We start from the raw sequence: 27,480 nt of genomic DNA, 5'->3' as shown, positions 1-27,480 counted from the left end.
TGGAAGAGGGCCGGGATGTTGGATTCCCTCAGAATGAATGAATTGTGGCAGCTGCCAGGGAATCTCACACACAAGTGAAGAAATCTTTTGCGGTGATCACAAACGAGCTGAGCGTTGATGGAGTGATACCACTTTCTGTGATGAACAGTCCTGGCTCGTGTGGAGGTGCTCGGATTGCTATCTGCCTGCAATTGATTGCACCCTGTACCCGTGGGAAGCCAGCCACAGAATGGAATCTCACTGCCCTCTCAGTCTGGCTGAGGTTGTCAAAGGGGAAGTTGCCCTGCGAAACAAAGTCGGTGACCTGCCTTATGCACTTGTGTGCAGACGACTGAGAGACCCTGGCGATGTCACCAGTGGCACCCTGGAATGATCCGGAGGCAAAGAAGTTGAGGGCAGTGGTGACTTTAACTGCAACGGGTAATGAGATGCCGCCAGGTCCAGCTCGGCATGAAGGAGGCTGCAGCTAACTGCGATCGCCTGGTGACTCTCTCTCAGCCTCCGTAGGCACTGCTCCTCAGAGAGGTCCAGGAAGGTCAGCCTCGGTCTGTAGACCCTCTCACGAGGGTACTGCCTCCTGCTATGTCGGTCCCTCTGTTGTTCCCCTCTCTGCTCTTGTGCCGGTGCCTGTGGTGCAGCACTGTGTTGTGGATCTACAAGTGGCAGAAGTGCACCCCGTGTCTGGCGAGGATGATGTTCCTCGTCCTCGGATGTACTCATGAATGCAGCTATCGCGCCGCCCATCCAAAAGGTGTCAGTTTGAGGGGGTCCGAAAAGTTGGAAGATATGTGTAAACAGAACAATTGAGTGCGAACCATGAACTTTCAGTCGAAACACACAGATCTCCCAGTCAAAAGTTTGAAAGAACTGAGTGCCCTCCTGCAATGACTCACCTTTTATCCCTATGTGTCAAACAGGGATTTAAATGGCCAAATGGCTGCTGGCAGAAATACAACTACATTCCCATGGCGTGCTTCACACAGCATGGGAAACACGTTGAGGCCCCAATGAAATCGCTTGCCTTCATTCTTAATTAGATTTCTGGACATTTCAAGTACTTTAAATACTTGATTTACTGTTTTAAATAGCGATTAAAGCTGGTGGGACTTCCGGATTCGGGAACAGCGCGCACACCCAGATGATTCTTCGGCGGGATTTCTGCCTCCTCCAAAAAATCCTGATTTTCTTTGCCCCCTCTCCCACCCCGCCAACGCATCCGGACTTTCCTTTTAAAATCGTGCCCTAAGTTTTCACTAAGACTAAAGTGGGTGAAAAGCATGAGCACGCACTGTGAAGTGAGGAAGGAGAGAACGGTGACTGAGAACAGTATGAAGTATTTAACAATAAGATTTAGAAACACAGAATATGAATACAGATCCACAATAGCCTGCAATTTCTCTGCAAAAAGAGGGAAACCCTACAATTTTTGCCAGCCTTCCGCTAAACAAGTGATACACTGCATTTTCAGTGTAACTAATGGCTATATTCAAGGCTGAACTGTCAGGTTTCTTTTTTACATCATTGCTTAGCTTTTGCTAGTTTTCCAGGTTGGTACATATGGAACTGTGGGACAGACCCATGCCTAGAGAAGCTGGGGATTGAATTTATAAATAGCTCCACAAAAGGATGTGCCATCGATTCTACAATTAAAATTTTCTATCCCCACTGCACTCCATATTTTATGGTCATATACATAAATATCCTGAGAGCAGAAATGAGTTGCAACTTAGTCAAGTAAGCAAAGAACAAACAGGGAGTCCAGGCACTAACCCCTATGGTACTCATAACTTCCCCTTAGTTTGACACGACATTTCTCTCTCATATTCAGCTTCCTATTTTTTAAATCCAGTCTTATGTTTTACCCTGGCTTCCTATGGTTATTAGTTGTTCACATGAGACTTTATGTACTATAGCTTCACAACAGGATTCCTGGTTGTGCTTACGGAGTGCCCTGCTGCTTACTGTTTCAATTTAAGGTATGGTTGGGAGAGAGTAGAGGAAGGATGATGAGTGTTAACTCCTGTGGCTTATGTGGCAAGGCCATCCCTAGTTGCCCTGAGAAGATGGGATGATGGGCCTTCTTCTTGAGGTTTGATACAATGGAATGGTTCGCTAGGTCACTTTAGAGGGCAGTTAAGAGTAAACCACATTGGTGTGGGACTGGAGTCACATATTGGCCAGATCTAAAAGGACACTAGAGAACCAGTTGGGTTTTTACGACAGTCTGACAGCTTCATGGTCACTTTTACTGTTACCAGCTTTCATTTGCAGATTTTTAACATTTTTTTTTTAAAACTGATTTCAAATTCTCAAACTACCGTGGTGGTACTTGAACTCACGTTCTTTGGATTATTAGTCCAGGCCTCTGGATTACTAGTTCGGTAACATAACAACTTGCATTTGTATAACGCCTTTAACGTAGTAAAACGTCCCAAGGTGCTTCACAGGTGCGTTATCAGACAAAATTTGACACCGAGCCACATAAGGAGATATTAGGACAGGTGACCAAAAGCTTGGTCAAAGAGGTGGGTTTTAAGGAGCATCTTAAAGAAGGAGAGAGAGGTAGAGAGGCGGAGAGATTTAGTGAGGGAATTCCAGAGCTTAGGGCAAAGGCAGCTGAAGGCAAGGCAGCCAATGTTGGAGCAATTAAAATCGGGGATGCACAAGAGGCAAGGACTGGAGGAGCGCCGAGATCTCGGAGGGTTGTAGGGCTGGAGGAGGTTAGAGATAGGGAGAGGCGAGGCCATGGAGGGATTTGGAAACAAGGATGAGAATTTTAAAACCGAGGCATTCCTGGGCCGGGAGCCAATGTAAGTCAGCGAACACAGGGGTGATGGGAGAACAGGACTTGGTGCGAGTTAGGATACAGGCAGCAGAGTTTTGGATGAGCTCAAGTTTATGGAGGGTGGAAGATGGGAGGCCAGCCAGGAGAGCATTGGAATAGTCCAGCATGGAGGTAACAAAAGGTATGGGTGAGGGTTTCAGCAGCAGGTGAGCCGAGGCAGGGGCAGAGACGGATGATGTTATGGAAGTGGAAGTAGCCACTACCGTACCCCCTTTTAATTCAAGGCTATAAATTATAAAATTACAGTACAGAACCTAATGGAAGGGTAGGCTAGATGGGTCAATTGCCACTGCCTGCCAAAAACCTGTTTTTGGACTGTCCAGGTCCTCTCTTTGATCCGTCCAGGTCCTCTCTTTGATCCAGGTTCTAAGATAAAATGAAGATACTTTCTTAGGTGGCCTCAAATAGACTTTGTATATAGAAGAGTCTTTGGTGTGGATATGAAAGCATGAATTAACTTCAAACAACTCAGTATAAGCAGAGTTTTTAAAGAGATAGACACCAGACAGTGAAGTTCATCGCTACCTACAAAAAAGTTTTTGGAATTCGGATTGTGTGGTGCGGTGGGTCAATGGATTGTCCTTTCACCTGAAGGACTTGGGTTTGAACCAAGCTCAGGCTAGTTGAATGAAATGCTCCTCTCTGTACTGCTGGTTAGGGTCCTACGTTATTGGATATGAGCAGTCTGAGCCCAGCTCTCAAATAATAATTTGGCACTAATGTATAACCTTACTCAGAGAGGTCATTATGGTGGCTGCAGATGTTGGGGCAGAGTGTTGTGGCAGGCGGTACCTGAAAAAAGGTGTTCCAGCTCCCACTGCTAATGTCTCTCACTCAGATGTGTAGAGAAAAAACCCACAAGATTTAGAACATAGCTACAAGAGGGCGTAGATCAGTATGTACTTATTTTTGTTCATTTATGCATCAAACCTGGATTTCATTGGTCCAGATAAGAGCCATCAGGTGCAATTATCAGCCACTTATTGTTTAAAAGTGAAGAGGGCAAAGTGCCAACTGTGTAAATATGAATTACAAATGAGTTCTTACATTAACATATTTTCTGGGAGGTTCTCTAATAGCATGCTGTTCCTCTAGTTACCAGGGCCAATATAAGCCATTGCCTTGTGTTAAAATAACAACTTATTTTTCCACAGTAGCAGCCACGTTAAATGCTTCTTCCTAGCAACTATCGCATCAGTAACATTTCATTTCCACCCACTTATTGGCAAATAACACGGTCAATACAGTAAAACACAAGTGTCATCGTAAACATACAGTTTAAGAAAACTACTGGTTGGCTGGTCATGTGTATCCTCCTAGCATAAAGCAGAAAAGAGTCATCTTCCTTCCAATAACTGGCAATCTTTAGGGTGGTGGAAATCTCCCTTTACTTATCAAACCTTTGTTAATAACTACCTTCTGCAGGCATTGTACAGACCTCTGGCACAAGCCATGCCATCTTGTGTGATGTGCCACGAGACGCTAAGAAGTGAAAGTGCTGAACAGAGCATAGAGCTCACCCACAGCACTTGAAACTAGTTTCCTGGCAACAAGACTAAATTTCAGTATACGAGATCTTTAATTTTTCTGGAAACTTTTGCCCAGGCGGACACAGCATTGCAGAAAAATCGTGGAACTTGAACAGCAAAACTGGCACAGTGGAAACTGTTCTATAAAGGAACTTAAGTTCTAAGTAAAGGTAAAATTAATATCTTTACTACGGTTATGGTTCAGGCCATCAACATTTTTTTCGCCCGTTCATGGTAAAAAAACGTTTTCATAAGCAAACAGAGTCTTGTATGAACTGAGACCTGTACCGTTACACAGGCAGGTTTGGGATAGTGCGCCCAGGATTAATAATCATCCTTTTATTTTGATATTGGCCACTAGAGGTCACATGGGATACCCACCACTTCCTTAATTCTTTCAAAAAGGCAGAAATCAGTCAGACCAACTGACAGATCTCTTCACAAGTAGAGTAATACAGAAATAGGAAAACACAGCAAGTTACTGAAAGTACAATAATTAAAATACAACCAATACACATGGGGGCTAAAATACCATTTTTAGAACATATTTCTTATACACTTATACAGTAACCAAATTTTGGATAAAACAGTATTTCAAAGACTTTCACGATGCAAAGTTGGATGTGGGCGATGAGAATTTAAAATTCATGGCGTTCAGATCTCTGGACAGAAAAAAGGACGGAGTAATCATAGCTGTATTTTATGCCAGGGGAAATTTAAGCTACTGCCGTGTCTTTGAAGTGCACAGGCAAACTAAGAACACGGTAGGATTCACATCTTGTCGGGAAAGTGGTTAATAATGGGATAATATGGTCTTCTAGTAAACATCTCCCTTTAAGCATTCATTCATAAACCATAATGAATTTATTTGTTCCATGCATATTAAACATTAACGTATCAAACAACTAGTCGCAGAAATTGAGCGCATACTTTGACCGAATTAACTTTTGAGCAGGATAGGCAGCTCCCATAGCCATGTGATGATGCAGCCAGTTACAAGTACTGGTCACTGTGAAAGAGATTTAATGAGCAGTTTTCAGCTGCAATCCCATTAAGCAAATCACACACCGTATACAATCCAGAAGCTGCAGCCTGTCTGATTCCTGCCCCATGGAGGTCTTGTATACTTGCGACTCACACAGATCTAATTCGCCAATGTAACCTGCACTCTTAGTCACTCCAGAAGACGAAAATACCAGCACACCATAGTCCAGCTAACTTCAAACTCCGAACTGAATAAAAGGAAGACTTGCCTTTATATAATGCCATTCACCACCTCACGTCATCCCAAAGCGCTTTACAACCAATTAAGTACTTTTGAAGTGTAGTCACTGTTGTAATGTAGGAAATACGGCAGCCAATTTGTGCACAGCAAGGTCCCACAAACAGCGGCGTGATAACGACCAGATAAATCTGGGTTTTTCTTCTAGTGTCGTTGGTTCGAGGGATAAACCGGAGCCGAGGCGGCAGAGGAGAGGGAGAGGGAGAGGGAGAGGCCCATAAAAAGGCGGGATTCAGAGCGCGGAGATCAGCCGAGGCAGCGGAGGAGGAGAGGGAGCAGCCCATAAAAAGGCGGGATTCAGAGTGCAGAGATCAGCCGAGGCAGCGGAGGAGAGGGAGAGGCGGAGCCAGAGTCGGAGCATGAAAGAAAAAAACAAAGTGATATCAGCATCAGGTAAGGAGCTGATTGGTGAGTGATTTTTTTTAAGTCTTAAAGTTTATTTCTATTAAGTTTGTTTATTAAAATAATAAATAGAGAAATCGAGGAATGGCAGGGCAGCTTAGTCCCGTGGAATGTGCATCTTGTGCCATGTGGGAACTCCAGGACGCTTCCAGTGTCCTGGACAACCACAGGTGCAGGAAGTGTCGTCAGCTGGAGGAGCTCGAGCTCCGGATTTCGGAGCTGGAGCAGCAGCTGGCGTCACTGCAGTGCATCCGCGAGGCTGAGAGCTACGTGGATGGCAGGTTTCTGGAGGTGGTCACCCCGCAGCTTAAGAGAGTGCAGGCAGAGAGGAACTGGGTGAGCGCCAGACAGACAAGGAGGTCCAAGGCAGGTAGTGCAGGAGTCCCTAGAGGGCATCTCACTCTCCAACCAGTATTCAGTTGTGAGGGAGCGAGTTCCTCTGTGGAGTGCAGCCAGAGCCAAGACCAGAGCACCATGGATGGCTCAGCTGTATGGGGGGGGGTTGGGGGGAAGAGAAAGGTCAGGAGAGCGATAGTGATAGGAGGTCCCATACTTAGGGGAGCAGACAGGCGTTTCTGCGGCCGCAGTTGTGATTCCAGGATGGTATGTTGCCTCCCCGGTGCCAGAGTCATGGATGTCACTGAGCGGCTGCAGAATATTTGGGGGGAGGGTGAACAGCCAGAGGTTGTGGTCCAAATCGGTACCAATGACAGTTAGGAAGAGGGATGAGGTTCTGCAGGCAGATTTTAAAGGAGTTGGGAAAGAGATTAACAGGCAGGACCTGAAGGGTAGTAATCTCTGGATTACTCCCAGTACCACGTGCTAGTGAGTATAGAAAGAGCAGATGAATGCTGGAGAGATTGTGCAGGACGGAGGGCTTTAGATTCCTGGGGCATTGGGACCGGTTCTGGAGGAGGTGGGACCTGTACAAGTCGGACGGGTTGCACCTCAACAGGGCCGGGACCGATATCCTTGTGGGGAGGTTTTCTAGTGCTGTTGGGGAGGGTTTCAAGTAAATGGCAGGGGGATGGGAACTTGCGAGGAGATTCAGAAGGAGAGTAACAAAGCTGGAAGTGGAAGGCAGAAAAGTAGTAAGTGAAACTGGAAGGCAGCGGAACAAAGGCCAGCAGCAAATAAGGTCAAAATAGGAAAAAATGTTAAAAGGCAAAATTAAAGGCACTTTATCTGAATGCACGCAGCATTCGCAACAAGGTAGATGAATTGACGGCACAAATAGAGGTAAATGGGTATGATCTAAATGCCATTACGGAGACGTGGCTGCAGGGTGACCAAGGCTGGGAACTGAATAGTCAAGGATATTCGACATTTAGGAACGACAGGCAAAAAGGAAAAGGAGGTGGGGTAGTGCTGTTAATAAAGGATGAGATCAGTACAATAGTGAGAAAGGATATTAACTCAGAAGATCAAGATGTAGAATCAGTTTGGCTGGAGCTAAGAATCAGCAAGGGGCAGAAAACATTGGTGGGAGTTGTTTATAGGCCAAACAGTAGTGGTAATGTAGGGCACGGTATAAAGAAGGAAATTAGAAGTGCATGTAACAAGTGTAATACAGTAATCATGGGGGACTTTAATCTACATATAGATTGGGCAAACCAAATTAGCACTAATACTGTGGAGGATGAATTTCTGGAATGTATATGAGAATGGATGTTAAGAGGTTTCAAGGGAATATAGACAGGCTAAGTAAATGGGCAAGAACATGGCAGATGGGACATAATATGGAAAAATGTGAAGTTATCCACTTTGGTAGGAAAAACAGAAATGCAGAGTACTTTTTAAATGGTGAGAGATTGGGAAATGATGTTCAAAGGGACCTGGGTATCCTTGTACATGAGTCACTGAAAGCTAACATGCAGGTGCAGCAAGCAATGAGGAAGGCAAATGGTATGTTGGCCTTTATTACAAAAGAATTTGAGTACAGGAGTAAAGATGTCTCACTGCAATTATATAGGGCCTTGGTGAGACCACACCTGGAGTATTGTGTACAATTTTGGTCTCCTTACCTAAGGACATACTTGCCACAGAGGGAGTGCAACGAAAGTTTACCAGACTGATTCCTGGGATGGCAGGATTGTCATGTGAGGAGAGATTGAGTAGACTCGGCCTGTATTCTCTGGAGTTTAGAAGAATGAGAGGTGATCTCATTGAAACGTACAAAATTCTTACAGGGCTCGACAGGGTAGATGCAGGGAGGATGTTTCCACTGGCTGGGGAGCCTATAGCCAGGGGGTCACAGTCTCGGAATAAGGGGTAGGTCATTTAGGACTGAAATGAGGAGAAATTTCTTCACTCAGAGGGTGGTGAATCTTTGGAATTCTCTACCCCAGAGGGCTGTGGAGGCTCAGTCATTGAGTACATTCAAACAGAGAGTGATAGATTCCTAGATATTAAAGGCATCAAGGGATATGGGGATGGTGCAGGAAAATGGCGTTGAGGTAGAAGATCAGCCATGATTTTGATGAATGGCGGAGCAGGCTCGAGGGGCCGGATGACCTACTCATGCTCCTATTTCTTATATTCTTATATTTGTCAGGACGCAGAGGAGAATTCCCCTGCTCTTCTTTGAATAGCATCATGGGATTTTTACATCCACCTGAGGGGGCAGACAGGGTCTCAATTTAACATCCCTTCCAAAAGACTACACCTCCAACAGTGCTGCACTGGAGCGACAGCGTGGATTATGTGCTCAAGACTCTGAGTTGGACTTGCACCTACGACCCTCTGACTCAAAAAGTGAAAGAGCTACTACTGAGCCAAGCTGACACTAAAGTTAATTTATACAAAATTTAGAAAATAACCAAGTACTTACAGAACAGCATGTTGATGGGCTACCAGTCTGGGAGTTTTGTAGCTCATCAATGTGCAATTCTGTAAGTACTTGGTTACTGGGTGATGTACTCTGCTCTGCCAACAGTAAGCAGGTCTTTTACAAGTCTGTCTCACTGCAGCCCTAACTTCACGATAGTTCAGAGGCCCTGCGTATTAAATCCTCTTCCTTTTGTTCTCACATTCCCCAACAGCACCCCTCCCCTTAGGCCTGTATTTATATATCCTATTTCTCTACTTTGCCCAGCGATCACAGTAAATTAAATATCGACATAAAAAGACAGTCGGTCTTACAGTACTCAATCAGTATCTCTGACAATGACCGTTAGATTGTGAATTGAGTACAGAATTCACATCTCAGAAACTGGGCACTTTGGCTCTTTTAACACATCCAACCAGGCTGCAGTCCAGACAATTTGGCAACTATCGGGCTTTTTAAGATTTCTCGGCATAGGACAAACGCACATTAGCTTTTTATTTACATAGAGAAAATAAAATATAAAAACATAAGACTACTTTCCACCTATCTAAATTTACACAGTGACAGGACCACTGAACCAGTCACAATTGCTCTTGCCAAAGAAACAATGAGATTCTCTGATGGCAATTTTTAAACTCGCATTTATTCTGTCTATCTACGGTCATGTAGGATGCAATATAGAAATCCCTCTATTTTGCCACAACAGCTTCTCAGATCAGTCTTTGGAGTTTTTCACCGATGACGTGTAGCATTTTGTTTCTATTCATAGCTTATAAATTCTGCTTTGTCATTATTCCCATTTAATAAAGTGAAGTAGTTGTCTCAGTGCCTGGGTAGAAAGTCTCAGGACTTCCAGTGAGAACAGGAAATACGGAGCATGGAAAGGAAGATAACTGTTTTGCATTCAAGCTCCAATTGTATGGCAGATGTTGCTTTCTTGCATTTTCCTAGAGCACAATCGAGTTAGATCAAAACTACAGCACAGAAACAAGCCATTCGGCCCAAGTAGTCTGTGCCGGCATTTATTGCCAAAATCTCATTTTGTGAGGAAAGTTATCCCTTCTATTCTTCTCTCCCTCATTAGCTTATCCAACCTCCCCTTAAATGCATGTGCGCTATTTGCCTCAACTACTCCTTGTGCTAACACATTCCACATTCTAACCACTCACTGGATAAAGAAGTTTCTCCTGAATTCCCCATTGGATTTATTAGTGACTATTTTATATTTATGACCTCTAGTTTTGGACTCCCCGTCGAGTGGAAACATTTTCTTTATGTCTTCCCTATCAAACCCTTTCATTAACTTAAGAGATAAGCTCCAGCCTGTTAAGCCTTTCCTGATAAGTATATCCTCTCAGCTCTGGTATTATCCTTGTGAATCTTTTTTGCACCTTCTCCATCAAGGGCATAGTTATGGGCAGTGAAACTCTCCTCTATGATAAAGTGTGCACACGAGTTAGAAATCAGAATAAGAGTTCAGCTAAATCACAAGCATTTTTTTTAAAAAGCAGCTTTCCATCATCTGCTTTCACAGAACAATAGAACTTTGTTCTACAAACCATTACCAGCTAATATGGCAAAATACCATCAATCACATTCATGTCCAACCAGAGAGGGTCCTCTTACTTTGGGGGTGGAGAGAGGGGTTAGGATAGCATTCACCCAGATCTTTAAAGTGACAACAAACCCTTACACTTGTGATCTGGGAGACACCACAGAAATACATAATGTGCCATTAGGGGTTTGCCTGTCCTCACCCCCACCACGGGGCACACTTTAAAAAAATCCTGCACTGGTATAGAAGAATAAAATTCAAATCGGGAATATTCAACTGAAGATTCAAGTACAGAGAGTAAAGACCAAGAGACTAACTGACCAGAGAAAAAAAAGGGACAAACTCCTGTAGGTATTGGCTCTTCCGGTATCAGACACCTATCAAGGTCACAACGGATACCAATCACCACTAGGTCCATGGAGTTGCTTGCTGGTGTCAAGACTAAAATCAGATGCAATGTATTAAACACAAAGGCAAAACACTAAATAGTATCATACCTTGATTTTTATTTCCTCCAGCAAGTAGCCAACATTGTTTTTATTTCATGTGTCCTTTTGCTCCAGAAAGGTGAGGAATAAACTCCTGGCAGAGGCCAGATATCACTCACTCTGATGGGAAAAGTCCCAGAGGTGTTTCAGCCATATTTTTTGTGGGGGTGGCTGGAGCAGGGGTTCTGGGGGGGGGGGGGGGGGGGGGGTCGAGCATTAAACAGTATTGGTCTATTGTGCTGTTGTGTAGAGAACACATCGTCTTTAGTGAGCAGGCCCAGCAGATATGGTGCTTGGTCTGCAGGTCTTGCAAGGGCAGTCCTGCTCTCGTCTCCTAAACTGCATTCCACAATGGTGGCATGCAGGGGGAATGATCAGAACATGTGTACAACCTTTTTAAGCCACAGTGCCTTCAGCAGTCATCTGCTATGAATTTTGCTGCATGAAGTGGAGTTGAAAATCTGAACAATTAGCAAATACTTCCTTTTCTCACAGTAGATGCACACCCCTGGGGAGGATGGACATTCCATCTTAATAAAAAGGGTCAAACAGAAAGAGGGCTGACGGCATTGCTCAGTGTCTATGCACCAAACAGCAACATTCCTCTTATTTGCCCCATATTGAAGGCGCAAAGATCATGGGTAGAGACTTGAAAGTCCATCTGCCAGGCTCCATCTGACACAGGCAACCATGGCGTGCAAGGCACCCCAGAGTAGAAATTCATTTTCTACTTAAACATTATTTTTTGGTACAATTACAAATACTTCAAGCAAACTTTCAGGGGTATAACATGTCCCAATTACTCCAGCTCACCCTCACTCACCTTCCTCCTCAACAAAGCCCTCTCCAGTGATCCAGAATTCTTATCCTTCTTACAGGTATGACTTGTCTGCTGCATAGCGGAGAATGAGGGTCCTGGCACCTCCCGAGTATTACTTCCAGGAGACTATCAATGCAGTCGTTAAGGACCGCATCATCAACTTCACCCATGCCAAGCAGCAGAGAGCGACATAAAGCTGGAGACCCAGAGTGAAAGATAAAAGATAGAAACTCGACACAAAAGGCATCAAACCAAAGACACTGAAAAGGTCCTGATATATGACAAGAGTCCAGTATGCTAGAGGTACTGCCATGATCAGAGAAGCAAGGTACAGAATCAGAAATATGGTCAATTCTCTCTCTCTCTCTAAAATTACACCCATGGAAATAGTTGGGCGATGTACCCAAAAGCACCCACATCTGTAGAACTCTACCCTTGTAAGGAGACAAACCCTTCATTGGGGGGAAGGGGGGGGGGAGAAAAGAGAGAAGAGAAAGGAAAACAAAGAGGGGGATTGGAGATGAGAACATTTACAGAAAAAGAAAAACATCCCATTTGAGATCAATACCCAATGAAGCTCGAGAGCCTGGGAAAACAACATCTGGTGCACAGATCAATCATGGTGCAGAATTGCTTTGGGCTGGAGCAAGTGAGCCTACAACAACTGAGCTGAAAGGGATATACTCCAAACCAGGTTGGGTCCTGAAAATTATTCTTTAATAATGAGACAATTTTGGTCCAATTTAGACAGATTCGCTGCACCTTACCTAGAAAATGTTGGGAGATGAACAGAAGAAGATTTGGTTACTTTTTGTCAATTCTATGCATATGGATAGTGACATGGCAACTGTTTGATTGCTCCTAATGTCAGTGGCTGGAAGATACCTAGTAGCGGATAAACAATTTATTTTTACTCTGTGTTGATACATGAATTTGATCTGACTAGTTGCTCTAGTGACCTTCTGACTGTTTAGAGGTGTCCATTTCCACAGCAGTCAGGAAAGCTATTCCTTAAAAGCTCTCCTTGTGTACAGTGAATGTTTAAGCAAAAATATCAGACGCAGGGGCGGGTGTGAAAAGAATTAGGCCGAAGCAAAATGAATCTAAGCAAAATGAATCTAAGCAAAATGAATCTAAGCAAAATGAATCTGGCTTCCTTGTCCCTAACTGTTACTCTGTTCCTTCACAAGTCCATTATTTTCTAAAGGAGTAGTGCTGAACTGAGAGGCTGGTTTTGGCATTATTAATTATATTAATCATTAAGCCAAGTCATTAAAAAGCATCCACATCACATTCACTATCTCACGGATTCAGAATTGAAAAAGGATCCAGTGTTCCTGAAAGCAGTCAGTGCCATTAACGATCGTTCTTGTATATTTAGAAAGCACTTGCACTGCAGTTCACAAGCTTCATAACTACTTGGATATTAGAGTAACTTCCTCATGTAAATTGGTTGATAATTAACACTACTCTCAAACTACCTTGAGGGCTAACATACTAACTAATGAACATCTATCATCAAATTATCTTTAGAATTGTAACATTTTGGGACTTATCTATTGAACCAGGAAGGGATTTTTGATTTAAATTATAATATTTTTAATATTAAGTTAGGTTCAGATTACAAAGGGTTAATTCTCAAGAGTTCCAGCATACTTTTCTGACTTGATAGCAAAAAGCTAACAAAGAGTGGATCGGAGTTTGACGGAAGTGAAATGGGTTAGCCATGAAAACAGTTATTCATATCATTTAAGACAACTGTGTGTGGGGGAGGGGGTGGTGGTGTTCCAGACAGGTTTGCACCTAAATATTGGATGACTTCCACTCATTAGCACCAACAGGACTCTCAGCTAAACAGACAGTGGATCTTTCATGGCTCTCACACGGGAGGGGCAGAAGAGGGGAAGATTGTAGCATTGATTGGCAGCTTGGTGAGTCAATCCTCAACCCAGGTCAAGTTTTTGGTTTCCTCTTGTTAGAAAAACACAGTTCGCTGGACGTTGGGAGTATGGAACATGGGGGGAAATCTCACTTTCTAAATAAGTGCCAGCAGTTTTAGTGTGTTAATACTGAAGGTGGTTTGGTACTAGCGTTCACGAATCAGACGTCAAAACTGAAGGCTCATTGCCAAACCCTGCCCTTCAAAACTCTGTCCAGTTCTTTTCATTTCAATTATTATATACACACTGGACATCACAGAGAAATACTTCAAGATAAAACCACTGAAAGGATGGAAAGGAGACCATCTTACAGTATTCCTTTAATGACTTTGTAACTGGAACCAGGCTGTGATGGTGCTTGAATAGCTTGCCCATGCTCACTGTCTAGGCTTACACAAGAATGCCTACTTGGACAAGGTACCAGGTGGACCTGTACCCCAGCAGGAAGTTAGCAATTGATGATAAAGGAGGGAAGAACCCCCCCCCCCCCCACACCCCAAAATTTTTTTTTTTTTTTAAAAAGGGGAACACAGATTGTTAAGGGCAGATTTTCTACATGTGATACACGCCATCACAGCCACATTTTCCTAAACATTGTGATCTGTTGATGGGAAGCAATGGTACTCTGACAGGCTAGAGTGATTCTTATCCAACTAAATTTAGCCAATTTGCCATCCCTGAAGATAATTGCAGGATATTCAATGGGGAGGGGGAGGAGATTCCACCACCAATGTCCTCCAATGGTTTGTGGAGAAGAAATTAGTCTGGGCCTACTGTTGGGCTCAGACTTCACGAGCAGCACACAGCCTGACAGACAGGCCCAGGGCCATGCCGAAATTGGGCCTCGAGCTTCACCTACATCTTCGGGGTGAGCTGCCGCATACCTCCACAGGCAGCTCGTCCCACGAGACAAATTAATGTCTGGTCACTGGCAGCGGCTCTCGGGTAAGTTCTGGGAGGGGGGGGGGGGTTGGATCGGGCAACGGGGGCAATTGTTAGGACGGGGAGCACTGCTGCTTCTCCTGGCTCCACAAAAAATATAAATTTTAAAAATAATGCACAAAAACATTTACCTTTCGTTGGCAGCCATTGAAGAATCCTGAGCACAGCAGGTCCGATACCTGCCCATCAATAACAAATTTTACACAGGGGGCCTTCAACAGATGTTAGGCCCCTCCTTAACATTTTTAAGGCACCGAACACATGTATTCGGCCTCTGCCCAGGACACCTACAAAATGGTCCCCCCGAATTTAGCAGCGGGACCAACACCTGCGCAGACTGGGCGACAATTGTCCCACTGCTAAATTGGCACACTTTGCAACAGTTTAACGCCCGACACATGGGCGCAACACACACCAATTTCTACCCCTTTATATCATGCTGGGCTATCCTTCTGATATGAGCAAGAAAAGAGCACTTTGAGCTTGGACTGCTGAAGGAGAGGCTCACCCGCTGGCCATGTGTATTGGGAACTAGTTGACATGTTGTCCATCATTTCCTTTCTACTCTGTCCATTATTTCCCTACATATCCTGCCAGCAGGCGAAGCTCCCAAACAACGCGAGGTTAGCAAATCAGCCCAAACATCTCGCTAGCCATCCAGTAAGGGATGAAGCGTGGCACAAGTGCGGAAGCATTACTAGCTAAAATAGTCTTTCAATCACACCATCACTACTATGACCCAAAAACTATCAACAGTATGCCATCTGGAGAAAGATCAGGTGCAAATGTCAACTAATGCTAGAATTCCCAGTCCCAGCCATTAGGTCAACCCAACCTAATTGAATTCTAATGGAATAAGGCAGTCAAAAGAATGCTGTCGCACTTAACTCTCAAACATCATAGAAATTCCTTTTCAAAGCAAATTTTAAGTGCTGTTTGCCCCACACTGCCAGTAGCAATTAATTCAAGCACTATATCTCAGGAGCAATGCATTAGCTGGAAGGATGGTGTTTTACTATAAATTAACTGAATAACTATTACCCATGAGCCAATATTTCTCATTAGGTAATGCAGCATCAGAATTGCTTTGTTGCCAAACTGTTGAGATTGCATTTAGATTTTATGGCAGTAACATATTTAAAACTACACATATTATTTTGGGGGAGTGGGGGTTGGGTGGAGAGCGCAGGAGGAAACAGAGCCCTGACTGCATCTACAGATATTTATTTTATATATTAAAAAAAACTTGACTGCATCTTAGGGTTCTGTTCAAACCATTTCTCCATCCCAAGTCCAGGTCATTTTCCAACATACGCAGAGCAAGTGATATGTGCAGAGTCCCACAAATTTCTATACTTGGAGCATGATTTGCAATTATAGTACTACAATTTTGCATAAAAAGTCATGGAGGCAGCAAAAATGCAGGTTGCTAAGCAGATCTCAGCGATAACAAATCAAAGCACTCAATGTAGTATTTTCCAACGTTACATTAAAACACTGGGCAGCTTGTTAACGGAGTGGTTGAATTTAAATTCCTGTCTACAATTCGTAAAATGTGGGCAGTTGTCGCGCTGATGACGTGAAGACAATGGGCACCTTCCTGTACAAAAAATTACTCTTGGAGTCAGGAATATAAAATCTTGAGGTTAAGCCATCCCAAACTTAGCTCCTAGCCCCAGAAGTATCCTACATATCTACAATTTATATTTATATACAGCCTTTAACTTAGTAAATGTCCCAGAGGTTTCACAAAAGGAGAAACAGATGCCGAGCTATATTGGAAAAGTTAAGGGAGATGATCTAATGCATCGTCAAATAGATAGACTTTGAGGAGGCAGATGCTATGATGGAGAAGACAGAGAGTAAGGGAGAGAGGGATAGAGGAAATGGGGATTGTGGGGGAGGGGGGAGTGGTGGACAGTTGCAGATGGCTCAAAAGTGCAAAGACCAGAACATGGAACAGACAAGATTGCAGGAGGTAAGGAGAAGTAACACTATGGAGGGGTTTGAAAACAAGGATAAGGATTTTGAATTCATTGTGTTGAGGAACATGGATCGTATCATAGAATCATAGAAGTTTACAACATGGAAACAGGCCCTTCGGCCCAACATGTCCATGTCGCCCAGTTTATACCACTAAGCTAGTCCCAGTTGCCTGCACTTGGCCCATATCCCTCTATACCCATCTTACCCATGTAACTGTCCAAATGCATTTTAAAAGACAAAATTGTACCCGCCTCTACTACTGCCTCTGGCAGCTCGTTCCAGACACTCACCACCCTTTGAGTGAAAAAATTGCCCCTCTGGACCCTTTTGTATCTCTCCCCTCTCACCTTAAATCTATGCCCCCTCGTTATAGATTCCCCTACCTTTGGGAAAAGATTTTGACTATCTACCTTATCTATGCCCCTCATTATTTTATAGACTTCTATAAGATCACCCCTAAACCTCCTACTCTCCAGGGAAAAAAGTCTCAGTCTATCCAACCTCTCCCTATAAGTCAAACCACCAAGTCCCGGGTAGCATCCTAGTAAATCTTTTCTGCACTCTTTCTATAATAGGTTGACCAGAACTGTACACAGTATTCCAAGTGTGGCCTTACTAATGTCTTGTACAACTTCAACAAGACATCCCAACTCCTGTATTCAATGTTCTGACCAATGAAACCAAGCATGCTGAATGCCTTCTTCACCACCCTATCCACCTGTGACTCCACTTTCAAGGAGCTATGAACCTGTACTCCTAGATCTCTTTGTTCTATAACTCTCCCCAACGTCCTACCATTAACGGAGTAGGTCCTGGCCCGATTCGATCTACCAAAATGCATCACCTCACATTTATCTAAATTAAACTCCATCTGCCATTCATCGGCCCACTGGCCCAATTTATCAAGATCCCGTTGCAATCCTAGATAACCTTCTTCACTGTCCACAATGCCTCCTAAATTCTCATCCAAATCATTAATATAAATAATAAATAACAGCGGACCCAGCACCGATCCCTGAGGCACACCGCTGGTCACAGGCCTCCAGTTTGAAAAACAACCCTCTACGTATCAACGTTGGCTACAACAGGGATGATGGGCATGACTTAGTACAGGACGAGGAGGGGGGGGTGGGGGTAGCAGGTGAGAATTTAGGAACAAGAAAGGACAACACTGAAATGAAGCACGAATAAGGGTTTCAATGGCAGTGGGGGTGAGTTAAGGGCAGAGCAGGAAATGTTGCAAAGGTGGATGTAAGCAGACTTGGTGATAGACAGGATATGGAGACTGAAGATCAGCTCAGGGTCAAATCACACTGTGGTTCCATACCAGGGGTTCAGCCTGAGCTAGGCGGGTGGGAGTTGCGGGGGAAAAAAAAGTTTCTGTTGGTGTTGTCAACATCTACCCCTGTGGGGTGAAGAGCTGGAGAAAGGAGGGGAGAAGAATAACGTGGTTGAGTGGAACAAAATTAGAACAGAACTTTAAATCGTTGAAATTTGAAATTTTCAGTGTAGTTATCAAGATGTAAGCTGCCTGTAACTTGTTATTTCAGTACTGACAATGTACATGCTTATTTTTGAACATCCCCATTTCAAAAAAATTCAAATTTTTCTTCACTATTTAAGAATTCTGTTAAGGTACATAAAAGGCAAATGACCCACTAAGTGTACAGTTTTGCTGTTGATAGAGTGAAGCACTAAGATTATTATTGCCATCGACCAGACTGGTCAATGTGAATATCATACTCTAGGAGTGACTCTGTAATCCCAGCCGGGTTTGCTTGGAGAATCATGGCATCAATGTTGTATCCCCATCTCCAACCAACAACCCCTCTCAGCTTAGCAGCACAGAAATTGTCCTGTCACATACTCAGAACACTCTTTCAAAAATGTTTCTATAATCCTACTTTATATCAATGCCATTTAAATGTACACCACCCTTAAGCATATATAACACACACATAAAATAATTGTATTATTAAATAATAATCCATGTTCTTGTGAGGGTTTACTACATTTATTAGAAATCCTATACTGACATACCGCTCATCTATAAATTTCTTACCCTCAAATGTTTTGATCCTTACCTCCTATAAAATCCCTCAGAGAAGCCATTCGATTTTCTGACCTAATGCAAGTTCATGTTACTCTACAAAATATAATTTAATGACATATCCATATTTATTTATAGAGAGTGGTAATTTTTTTTAAAAATTGTTTTCAGGATGTGGGTGATGTTGGCAAGGCTACATTTTTGACCATCCCTCATTGCCTTGGTGGCAATGATTTTTACAACCAGTGGATTACTAGGTCGCTTCAGAGGGCATGAAGAGTCAACCATATAGTGCGTGGGACTGCAATCACATGTAGCCCAGACAGGGTAGGGGAGACAGGTTCCCCTCCTTGAAGGTCATGAGCAAACCAGTTGGGTTTTTGCAACAAGCCAGCAGGTTTCATGGTCATTTTTTTCTGATGCCAGCCTATAAGTTACTGCATTTATTGAATTCAGTTTCACAATATTATACTTGATTCAGTATTTGCTCCTCACCTATGCAAAAGGCAGCCATCAATCGCACACCAGAATAGGGTGGGTCACAGGTAGGAAAGAATGGCTGAATCAGGTAATTGGCAAACGTGATGGCGATGACAGCTTGGCACGCTGGTTCAACAATCAGCAGAGATGTCCAGAGGCGTAGAAATGCCAGAAAACTACCAAACGATTCCAGTATGTAGGCATAACTTGCCCCAGATTTCTTTATAGTTGTTCCAAGTTCTGCATAGCATAATGCTCCAAACACAGAGAATACTCCTCCCACTGCCCAGATAATTAACGAAAGGCCATAGGAGCCACTGAACATCAGAACTCCTTTGGGGGAAACAAAAATGCCCGATCCAATCATATTTCCGACAATCAAGCAAACGCCATGCAGCAAGGAGATTTCCTTCTTAAGTCTCAGGGACTCAGTGGTGGGTTCCTTAGAGTCAACCTCCATGTTGTCAACCTCCATGTTGTCACCCCCCATGTTGTCACAATATAATGGACCAACTCAATCCTACAATATCAGACTGTGTTTGAGCTGAAGACACGCCTTGGGAATCTGTAGAAAAAAAAGTGTTAAAAGAACAATTATTAGATTAATAAACACTTACATTTCTAAATTAAACAAGGCTCTTAGAATATTGATCAGCATGCAACAAGATTCCTAATTCCTTCAGCCCCAGCTTAGCCTCTTATGAATTGGGGCTTTCTCCCCCTACTCTTTATTCACGTCCACCTCAAAAAGGTGGTTCCATAGGCAAGCGGTTCCATAGGCAGGCCCACAATCTCTTATGAATCAAAACTTGACCGTATGCAGGTAGTGAATGGGATGCAGTATCTCAGGGTTGAAAATCCATGCTTTTACCAGTGGATATTACCGAAATAAGTACAGGTTGTCCAATGTCCACTCTAGATCTCTCCAACAGCCAAAGGGAAAAAACGCCACACTGACAGATCATATAATTCAGGCTAAAAATACTAATTCCAATTTATTGTAATATCTCCTGAGTGCAAAATAAAGCATTTCAGAGTCCCTTTCCTTTCAGAATGCTTTAACTAAGTTTGGATAGACAAACATCAGCACTAATCACCACGGAGTTCCATCTTGCTCCAGTGATTTGGACATACTGGTCAAACAAGTAGCAAAAAAACTACCCAACTCTTAATAGTCCTTCGAAGAGATGTGTTTCACACGACACAGCTGGTTTCAAACAGCTGGTTTCAAACGACACAAAGGAGCACCTTGAACAAGACACCATTCGAAGCACACAAGTTCACACCTAATCCAGACCTCATGTATCCAGGAACTATTAAAGGCTGTGGACAATGAATCACGTACTCTCTATCGGACTGATCATCACATTAAATAATCTGCTCTATTTTCTTGCAAACAGCCTGACTCCATTCTGACATGGATTGCTGGTAATGGAGGATGGCTCCATCAGGGCCACTGGGAGTGGAGGAGGTGTGGGCTGGTACTCGGGACGGGGATCCCTATCGGGGGTGGTCCGCACCCCTTGGGTCTACCTGCCTTTCTTCCGCCACATTCCTGGGCCATGGAAGTCTTCTCTATCAAATTTTCCATGTTTCCCTCCTCCTCCTCTGCTATTCTGCTGGAACCATTTACACCTCTTCCAGACCCATCCCTTGTTTCTACACTCGTCTCATTATCAGCTCATTTTGCCTTGCACCATCATCCGTTTTGTCATTTAAAATCACTCCTCCCCTTCAATCTATCACAGACCTTCCCTTGTGTTCTTTTCCAGCACCCCCCTCCCCTCTTCCTGAACACCATACTTGCTTAAAAGCTATTCATCTCTAACTTCTTCCAGTTCTGATTAAAAGGACATTGACCTGAATTGTTAATTGTTTCTCTCCACCGATTCTGCCTGACCTGCTGAGTGTTTCCCAGCATTTTCTGTTTCCATTCTCAGTTTTGAGGGTGGCGTCTATTGCCATCACCATGGTGGAAGTAACATAATCTGCTATTGCCATCGACAGGTTGTGGGAGGGCAATACTCACCCAACCCTTTGTCTGGAATGTGTAATTTGATCCAGTCAGGCAGGCTACCGAGTTCAGAGAACACACAGCGCTGACACTACTGATTTCAGAGGACAGACAGCCCAGCACAGCAGGCTCCACACGCTCGGCTAATGATTAATGAATGCGTGTGCTCGGCTCAACATCAAGTGTGCACGTGCAACACGTGTCAAGCTGCGCATGCGCGGCCCAACGCGCTCCGGACCAGAGTGCGCATGTGCATCATCGATAGCGGAAGCAGTCAATCCCTGGCGCTAGTCACAATGGGTTTTGGGGGAATACAGTTAGCATTTTAACTATAGTTAGTTCAAACTCTTTCACATTTCCCTATAAACAATGAAAGTTATAAAAGAAAAAAATCACCATGGAGCTTCATTTTAATCACACGGCCTTATTTGTGCGTTGCCAGAATGCAATACACAATTATTTCACACATGAATATTTCAACATGTTTGGACATTAGATAATTACATAATTAAACATAAGGAAAATGCAGTATTAGCCCCGTACCTGAGCTATACAGAGTAACAACAAGTATTTACTGTAATGTGAGATTCAAGAGCTGTTCTCAATGATTATGGTCTACTGCATTCAGTTTATGTTAAGATTCAATGTAACAATTTAACAAGACATTCGCAGGAGGCGTAATCAGACAAAAAATGAACTCTGGGCCCAAGAAGATATGGGGAGTAGGGACGGGTGGAAGGGGGACTAAAAGCTTTGGTTTTAAGGAGGGTCTTAAACGAGGAGAGGGAGGTAGAGAGCCAGAAAGGTTTAGAGAGGGAATTGCAAAGCTTAGGGCCTAGCTAGCAGAAGGCATAGCTGTCAATGGTGGAGCAAAGGGTGGGAGGGATGCATAAGAGGCCAAAGTCCTAGGAACGGAGAGTTCTGGGATTGGGGGGGTGGGGGGGGGGGGTAGGATTTATAGAGCTGGGGGAGGTTACAGAGATAGGGAGGGACGAGGCCATGAAGGGATTTGAACACGAGGATGAGAATTTTAAATTGAAGGTTTGATGTAGGATAGGATATAGGTCGCAGAGTTTTGGATAAGCTGGCATTTGCAGAGCACGGAAGTCAGGAGCCCAGCCGTGAAAGCATTGGCAGAGTCAAATCTGGAAGTGACAAATGCATAGATGAGGGTTTCATCAGCAGATGGACTGAGGCAGGAGCACAGCTGGGCGATGTTGTGGAGGTAAAAGTAGACAGTGTTTGTGATGGAGAGGATATGGGGTCAGAAGCTCATCTTGGGGTTGAAAAGGACGCCAAGTGTCTGATTCAACCAGACACAGCAGCTGGAGAAGGGAATGGAATTGGTGGCAAGCATACAAAGTTTGTGATGGTGGCAGCCGAAGATGATTGCTTTGGTCGTCCCAATGTTTAACTGGTGAAAATTGTGGCTCATTCAAGGCTGGATGTCACACGAGCAGTCTGACAGCACAGACAGTCAAGGGGATAAAAGAGACGGTGGAGGTAGAGCTGGGTGTTGTCAGTGTACATGTGGAAGTTGACCCCATGTCCTTGGATGATGTCACGAAACAGTAGCATGAGGAAGAGGAAGGGCCAAAGATAGATCTTTGCGGGCCTCCAAGGAAACATTGCAGGGGCTGAAGGAGAAGCCATGGCTACAATCAGATAGGTAAGAGTGGACAATTCCCACTAAGCTGGTCAGCAGAGGAGAGGTGGTCAAGGAGGATGGTGTGATCGACTGTATCAAAGGTTGCAGAGAGGTCGAGGAAGCCAAGATGTTCGAGTGCACCATGGTCACAGATATATTTCAATGCTGTGGGAGGGGTGGCAAGCTAATTGGAGAGATTCAAACATGGAGTTGGGGAAAGGTGGGCACAGACTTGGGATGCGACAATCCTTCAAAGGCTGGAGAAGAAAGGGAGGTTGGTGATGAAGCAGTAGTTTGCAAACACAAGAGGGTCAAGGGTGATTTTTTTCTGAAGAGGGTGGCTCAGAAACAGTTTTGAAAGGGAGGGGGACAGTACCTGAGAGGGAACCATTTGCAATGTCAGCTAGCAGGGGGGTTAAGAAAGGAAGTTGGGTGGTCAGCAGTTTAGTAGGAATGGAGTGAAGTAAGCAGGAGGTCGATCTCATGGAGCTTAGAGAGGGCATGAGAAGAGATAAGAGAGAAATTGGAGAAGGATATGGATTCAGGGGTAGAAGCAGCAGAGGCAGCTGAATGAACAGTCTCAATCTTAGTGACAAAGAAGTCCATGAGCTCCTCACATTTGTTGTTGGAGGGGAGGGTGGAGGGGGAAGAGGGGTTTAAGGAGATGGTTGGTAATGGAGAAAAGCTGAAGGTCATCTTTGTTCTGCAGGATGATCCTGTAGTAGTGGGCATTGGTGGAAAAGGACAGCAAGGCCCGATAGCACTTGATGTGGTCCAGCTAGATTTGGATTAGATGGCTAAAGCAGTTGTGCACCAGATACGCTCATGCCTACGCCCCTTGGACTTGAGAGCAAATAGGGGTTCATACCAGGGCGAACAACCAGGATGAGTGTAAGGATTTTACTGGGGACAAGGGTATCAAGGTGGAGAAAAGCAAGTGTTTGAGCAGTTTGACAGCTACAGAAGTATCATGGTGAAGGTGGAGCCAAAAACTAGGCAGTTAGCAGATTGAAAGTGCAGTTGTAACTGACTTGAGGGAAGGGGTTTTTTTTCCCCCAGGGGCGGATGCAGAACGTAGTGGGGTTGGAAGAGGGGGTAGGGGAATGTGGGTGGTAAGGGATACAAGGAAGCAATCAAAGATGGCCTTGTCTGTGATCGAGACCATATAAGTAGAGGCCATGGGAGATAGTAAGGTCGAGGGAGTGGCCATGAATACAGGCAGAAGAGTTTATGTGGAGGAAGTAGTTTAGGGAGGATAAGAGGACAGAGGACAAGATGAGATGGAGATTCAAATAAATACAATAAAAATGCATACAGTCCTTTATCGTCACCACCTCATGAAACAGCCAACCTGTTCAATGCCAATGTCATAGGAACAGAAGTAGGCCATTCAGCCCCTCAAGTCTGTTCCACCATTCAATTAGATGGTGGCTGATATTCTTCCCTCCATCTATGCACCTTGCTTCAGTAACCCTTAATACCTTTGCTTATCAAAAATCTATCAATCTCAGTTTTGAAATTTTCAATGGACCTCGCCTCAACAGCATTATGGAGGAGTGTGTTCCAGATTTCCACTAGCCTGTGTGTGAAGACGAGCTTTCTGACATCACCGCTGAACAGCCTAGCTCTAACTTATAAGGTTATGCCCCCTTGTTCTGGACTTCCCCACAAGAGGAAATAGTTTCTCTATATCTACCCTATCATATCCTTTGATCATCTTAAACACCTCAATTAGATCACACCGTAATCTTCTTTATTCAAGGGAATACAAGCCTAGTCTATGCAATCTGTCCTCATAATTTAACCCTTTTAGCCCCGCTATCATCCTGGTGAATCTGGGCTGCACCCACTCCAAGGCCAATATATCTAAAGACAATGGCTGACTTACCTGGTACATTTCATAATTCTTTGTTGACATTGTGGTGAGATGATTGATACAAGTATGTTAAAAAGTTTTACAATTGAAGATTTGCCATCTCTTATAAAGAGATGCTGAGTGGAGGCAATTTAATACATGTAGATGTATTTTACATGTGACAGATTGAAAGCCAAATTGCTGCCACAAATTACAGAGATATTGCACAATTATTTTCTAAATTTAAACTAAGCCTTCTGACCTGCATCTATGGGGAGGAGAGAAACGCACACACAACACACTAAACTGGGTGTACTAGGCCAACATCAAATCACGTAAAACTATTCAGAGTGGAGTACACACTTTCAAAGAGGCACTGGCAAAAGAACCAAAGGCAACATGAGGAAAAACTTGTTTTTTTTAAATGCAGTGAGTAGTTATGATCTGGAATGCGCTGCCTGAAAGAGCGGAGGAAGCAGATTCAATCATGGCTTTCAAAAAGGAATTGGATAAATACTTGAAGGGAAAATTTGCACGGCTACGGGGAAAAGAGAGAGGGGATGGGACCAACTGGACTGTTCTTATAAAGAGCCAGCATGGACTCGATGGGCCAAATGGCCTCCTTCTATGCTGTAACCATTCGATGATCCTACAAGCAGTTTTAGCATCTCAAAAGAAGCAGTTTCTGCTGCACTGCAATGCTTGAAGTTGGTGTTTAAACAGAGATTGTGGCAAACAATCTCGACAGCAGATTACATGAGAGCTGCCAAAGTGAAATCTCGCCATTTTCTTCCTTTCAGGAACACCTTTTCATTTTAAATAACAGCTCGATCTATAACAATATACTGCACATGCACTGCAGCAACGCGCCAAGGCTTCTTCAACAGCACCTCCCAAACCCGCGACCTCTACCACCTAGAAGGACAAGAGCAGCAGGCGCATGGGAACAACACCACCTGCACGTTCCCCTCCAAGTCACACACCATCCCGACTTGGAAATATATCGCCGTTCCTTCATTGTCGCTGGGTCAAAATCCTGGAACTCCCTTCCTAACAGCACTGTGGGAGAACCGTCACCACACGGACTGCAGCGGTTCAAGAAGGCGGCTCACCACCACCTTCTTGAGGGCAATTAAGGATGGGCAATAAATGCCGGCCTTGCTAGCGACGCCCACATCCCGTGAACGAATAAAAAAAAATACTGCCATCAGGACCAATTTCAGCCCTTTCACTTTACTGCAGCATAAATACTAACGCAAGAATCCACATGACATGATGAGAGATGTTTGCGAGGATGAGACCATAAGAGATTGGAGCAGGAGTAGGCCATTCGGCCCCTCGAGCCTGCTCCGCCATTCAATGAGATCATGGCTGATCTGATTTTTACCTCAACTCCACTTTCCTGCCCTTTCCCCATATCCTTTGACTCCCTTGCTGATCAAAAATTTGTCTAACTCAGCCTTGAATGTATTCAATGACTCAGCCTCCACAGCTTTTTGGGGTAAAGAATTCCAAAATTCACGACCCTCTGGGAGAAGAAATTCCTCCTCATTTCCATCTTAAACAGGCGGCCCCTTATTCGGAGACTATGCCCCCTAGTTTTAGATTCCCCCATGAGGGGTAACATCCTCTCAGCATCTACCCTTTCGAGTCCCCTCAGAATCTTGTACGTTTCAATAAGATCTCCTCTCCTTCTTCTAAACTCCAATGAGTATCGACCCAACCTGTTCAGTCTTTCCTCATAAGACAACCCTTCCATACCCAGAATCAACCTAGTAAACCTTCTCTGAACTGCCTCCAATGCAAGTATGTCCTTCCTTAAATAAGGGCACCAGAACTGTACGCAGTACTCCAGATGTGGTCTCACCAGTACCCTGTACAGTTGTAGCATGACTTCCCTGCTTTTATACTCCATCCCCCTAGAAATAAAGGACAATATTCCATTTGCCTTCTGGATTACCTGCTGCACCTGTACGTTGACTTTTTGTGTTTCATATACAAGGACGCCCAGATCCCTCTGTACCGCAGCATTTTGTAGTATTTCTAGATGGAGAAGGCCATCTCCAGAATCGCTCCTAATCAGGTCTACTCCTGATCATTCTTAGTCACTTTTTACGTGAAAAAAATTAAATTATTCAATAATTTGAATAAAGCCACCTAATAATTTAATGCTGTAAAAAAAATTTGAATTCAGAAAATTCGAAGTTACTTAATTCTAATTAAGATAAATCTATTGTACTTTTCAGTTTTAAGTTAACTTCCCTTGACCTAGTCCACAGCAGTAGCATAGGAACTTTTGAAACAGAGTTCCAGACCCAAGAAGCAATCCATGCACCTGGAATCCTGCAGTGTGCATCTCATTTTTGGCTACACTTTAAAGGCTTACAATAATCAACCAAATGTAAAAGATTCTTGGATGGCTGCCATTTAGCAATCATAGAAAGCAAAAATAACAATCACTATGGTACAGAAAGCAGGACTACCCCATACCTGTCAATATACATTTGTCCAGTACTGTTCCCAAATTATAGCACAGAAAATCCTGGTCCTCAATACAGCCAATTAATAATAATGTTGTTCTTAATTCAAAAGGTGTCAAAATTGATTACATTCAATTTGGCCATTACCCCTTATTGGCTAGAATTCAATCTTACATTTATAAGTACTATATTAGACGCTTGGCACTTGTACTTCTTTTAGGGGTAGTAACCCTGGTTCTGACTGTTTCTTCAGGTCACCAATTCTGAGGCAACACTGTATTCATGCTGTTATTAGATTTAAGGCTGAAAGTGCAAGCAGAAATTCACCCTAGCATGC

General features: G+C 43.8%; 1 protein-coding gene across 2 annotated transcripts in view; it reads right to left on the bottom strand.

Annotated features, from left to right (window-relative positions):
* Positions 1-27,480, bottom strand: part of si:dkeyp-120h9.1 (Y+L amino acid transporter 2-like) — a 95,321-nt gene that overhangs the window by 48,871 nt on the left and 18,970 nt on the right. For both annotated transcript variants that reach the window (XM_068001683.1, XM_068001682.1), the window contains exon 2: positions 19,162-19,711. In XM_068001683.1, the coding sequence (XP_067857784.1) occupies positions 19,162-19,636 (475 nt within the window). In that variant the 5' untranslated portion in view covers positions 19,637-19,711. The remainder of the gene's footprint in view (positions 1-19,161; positions 19,712-27,480) is intronic.

The sequence above is a fragment of the Heptranchias perlo genome, chromosome 2 (genome assembly GCF_035084215.1).
Source record: "Heptranchias perlo isolate sHepPer1 chromosome 2, sHepPer1.hap1, whole genome shotgun sequence".
NCBI classification, from domain to species: domain Eukaryota; kingdom Metazoa; phylum Chordata; class Chondrichthyes; order Hexanchiformes; family Hexanchidae; genus Heptranchias; species Heptranchias perlo.
The sequence above is the reverse complement of the archived record's forward strand: the minus strand, read 5'-3'. Positions and strand labels throughout refer to the sequence as shown.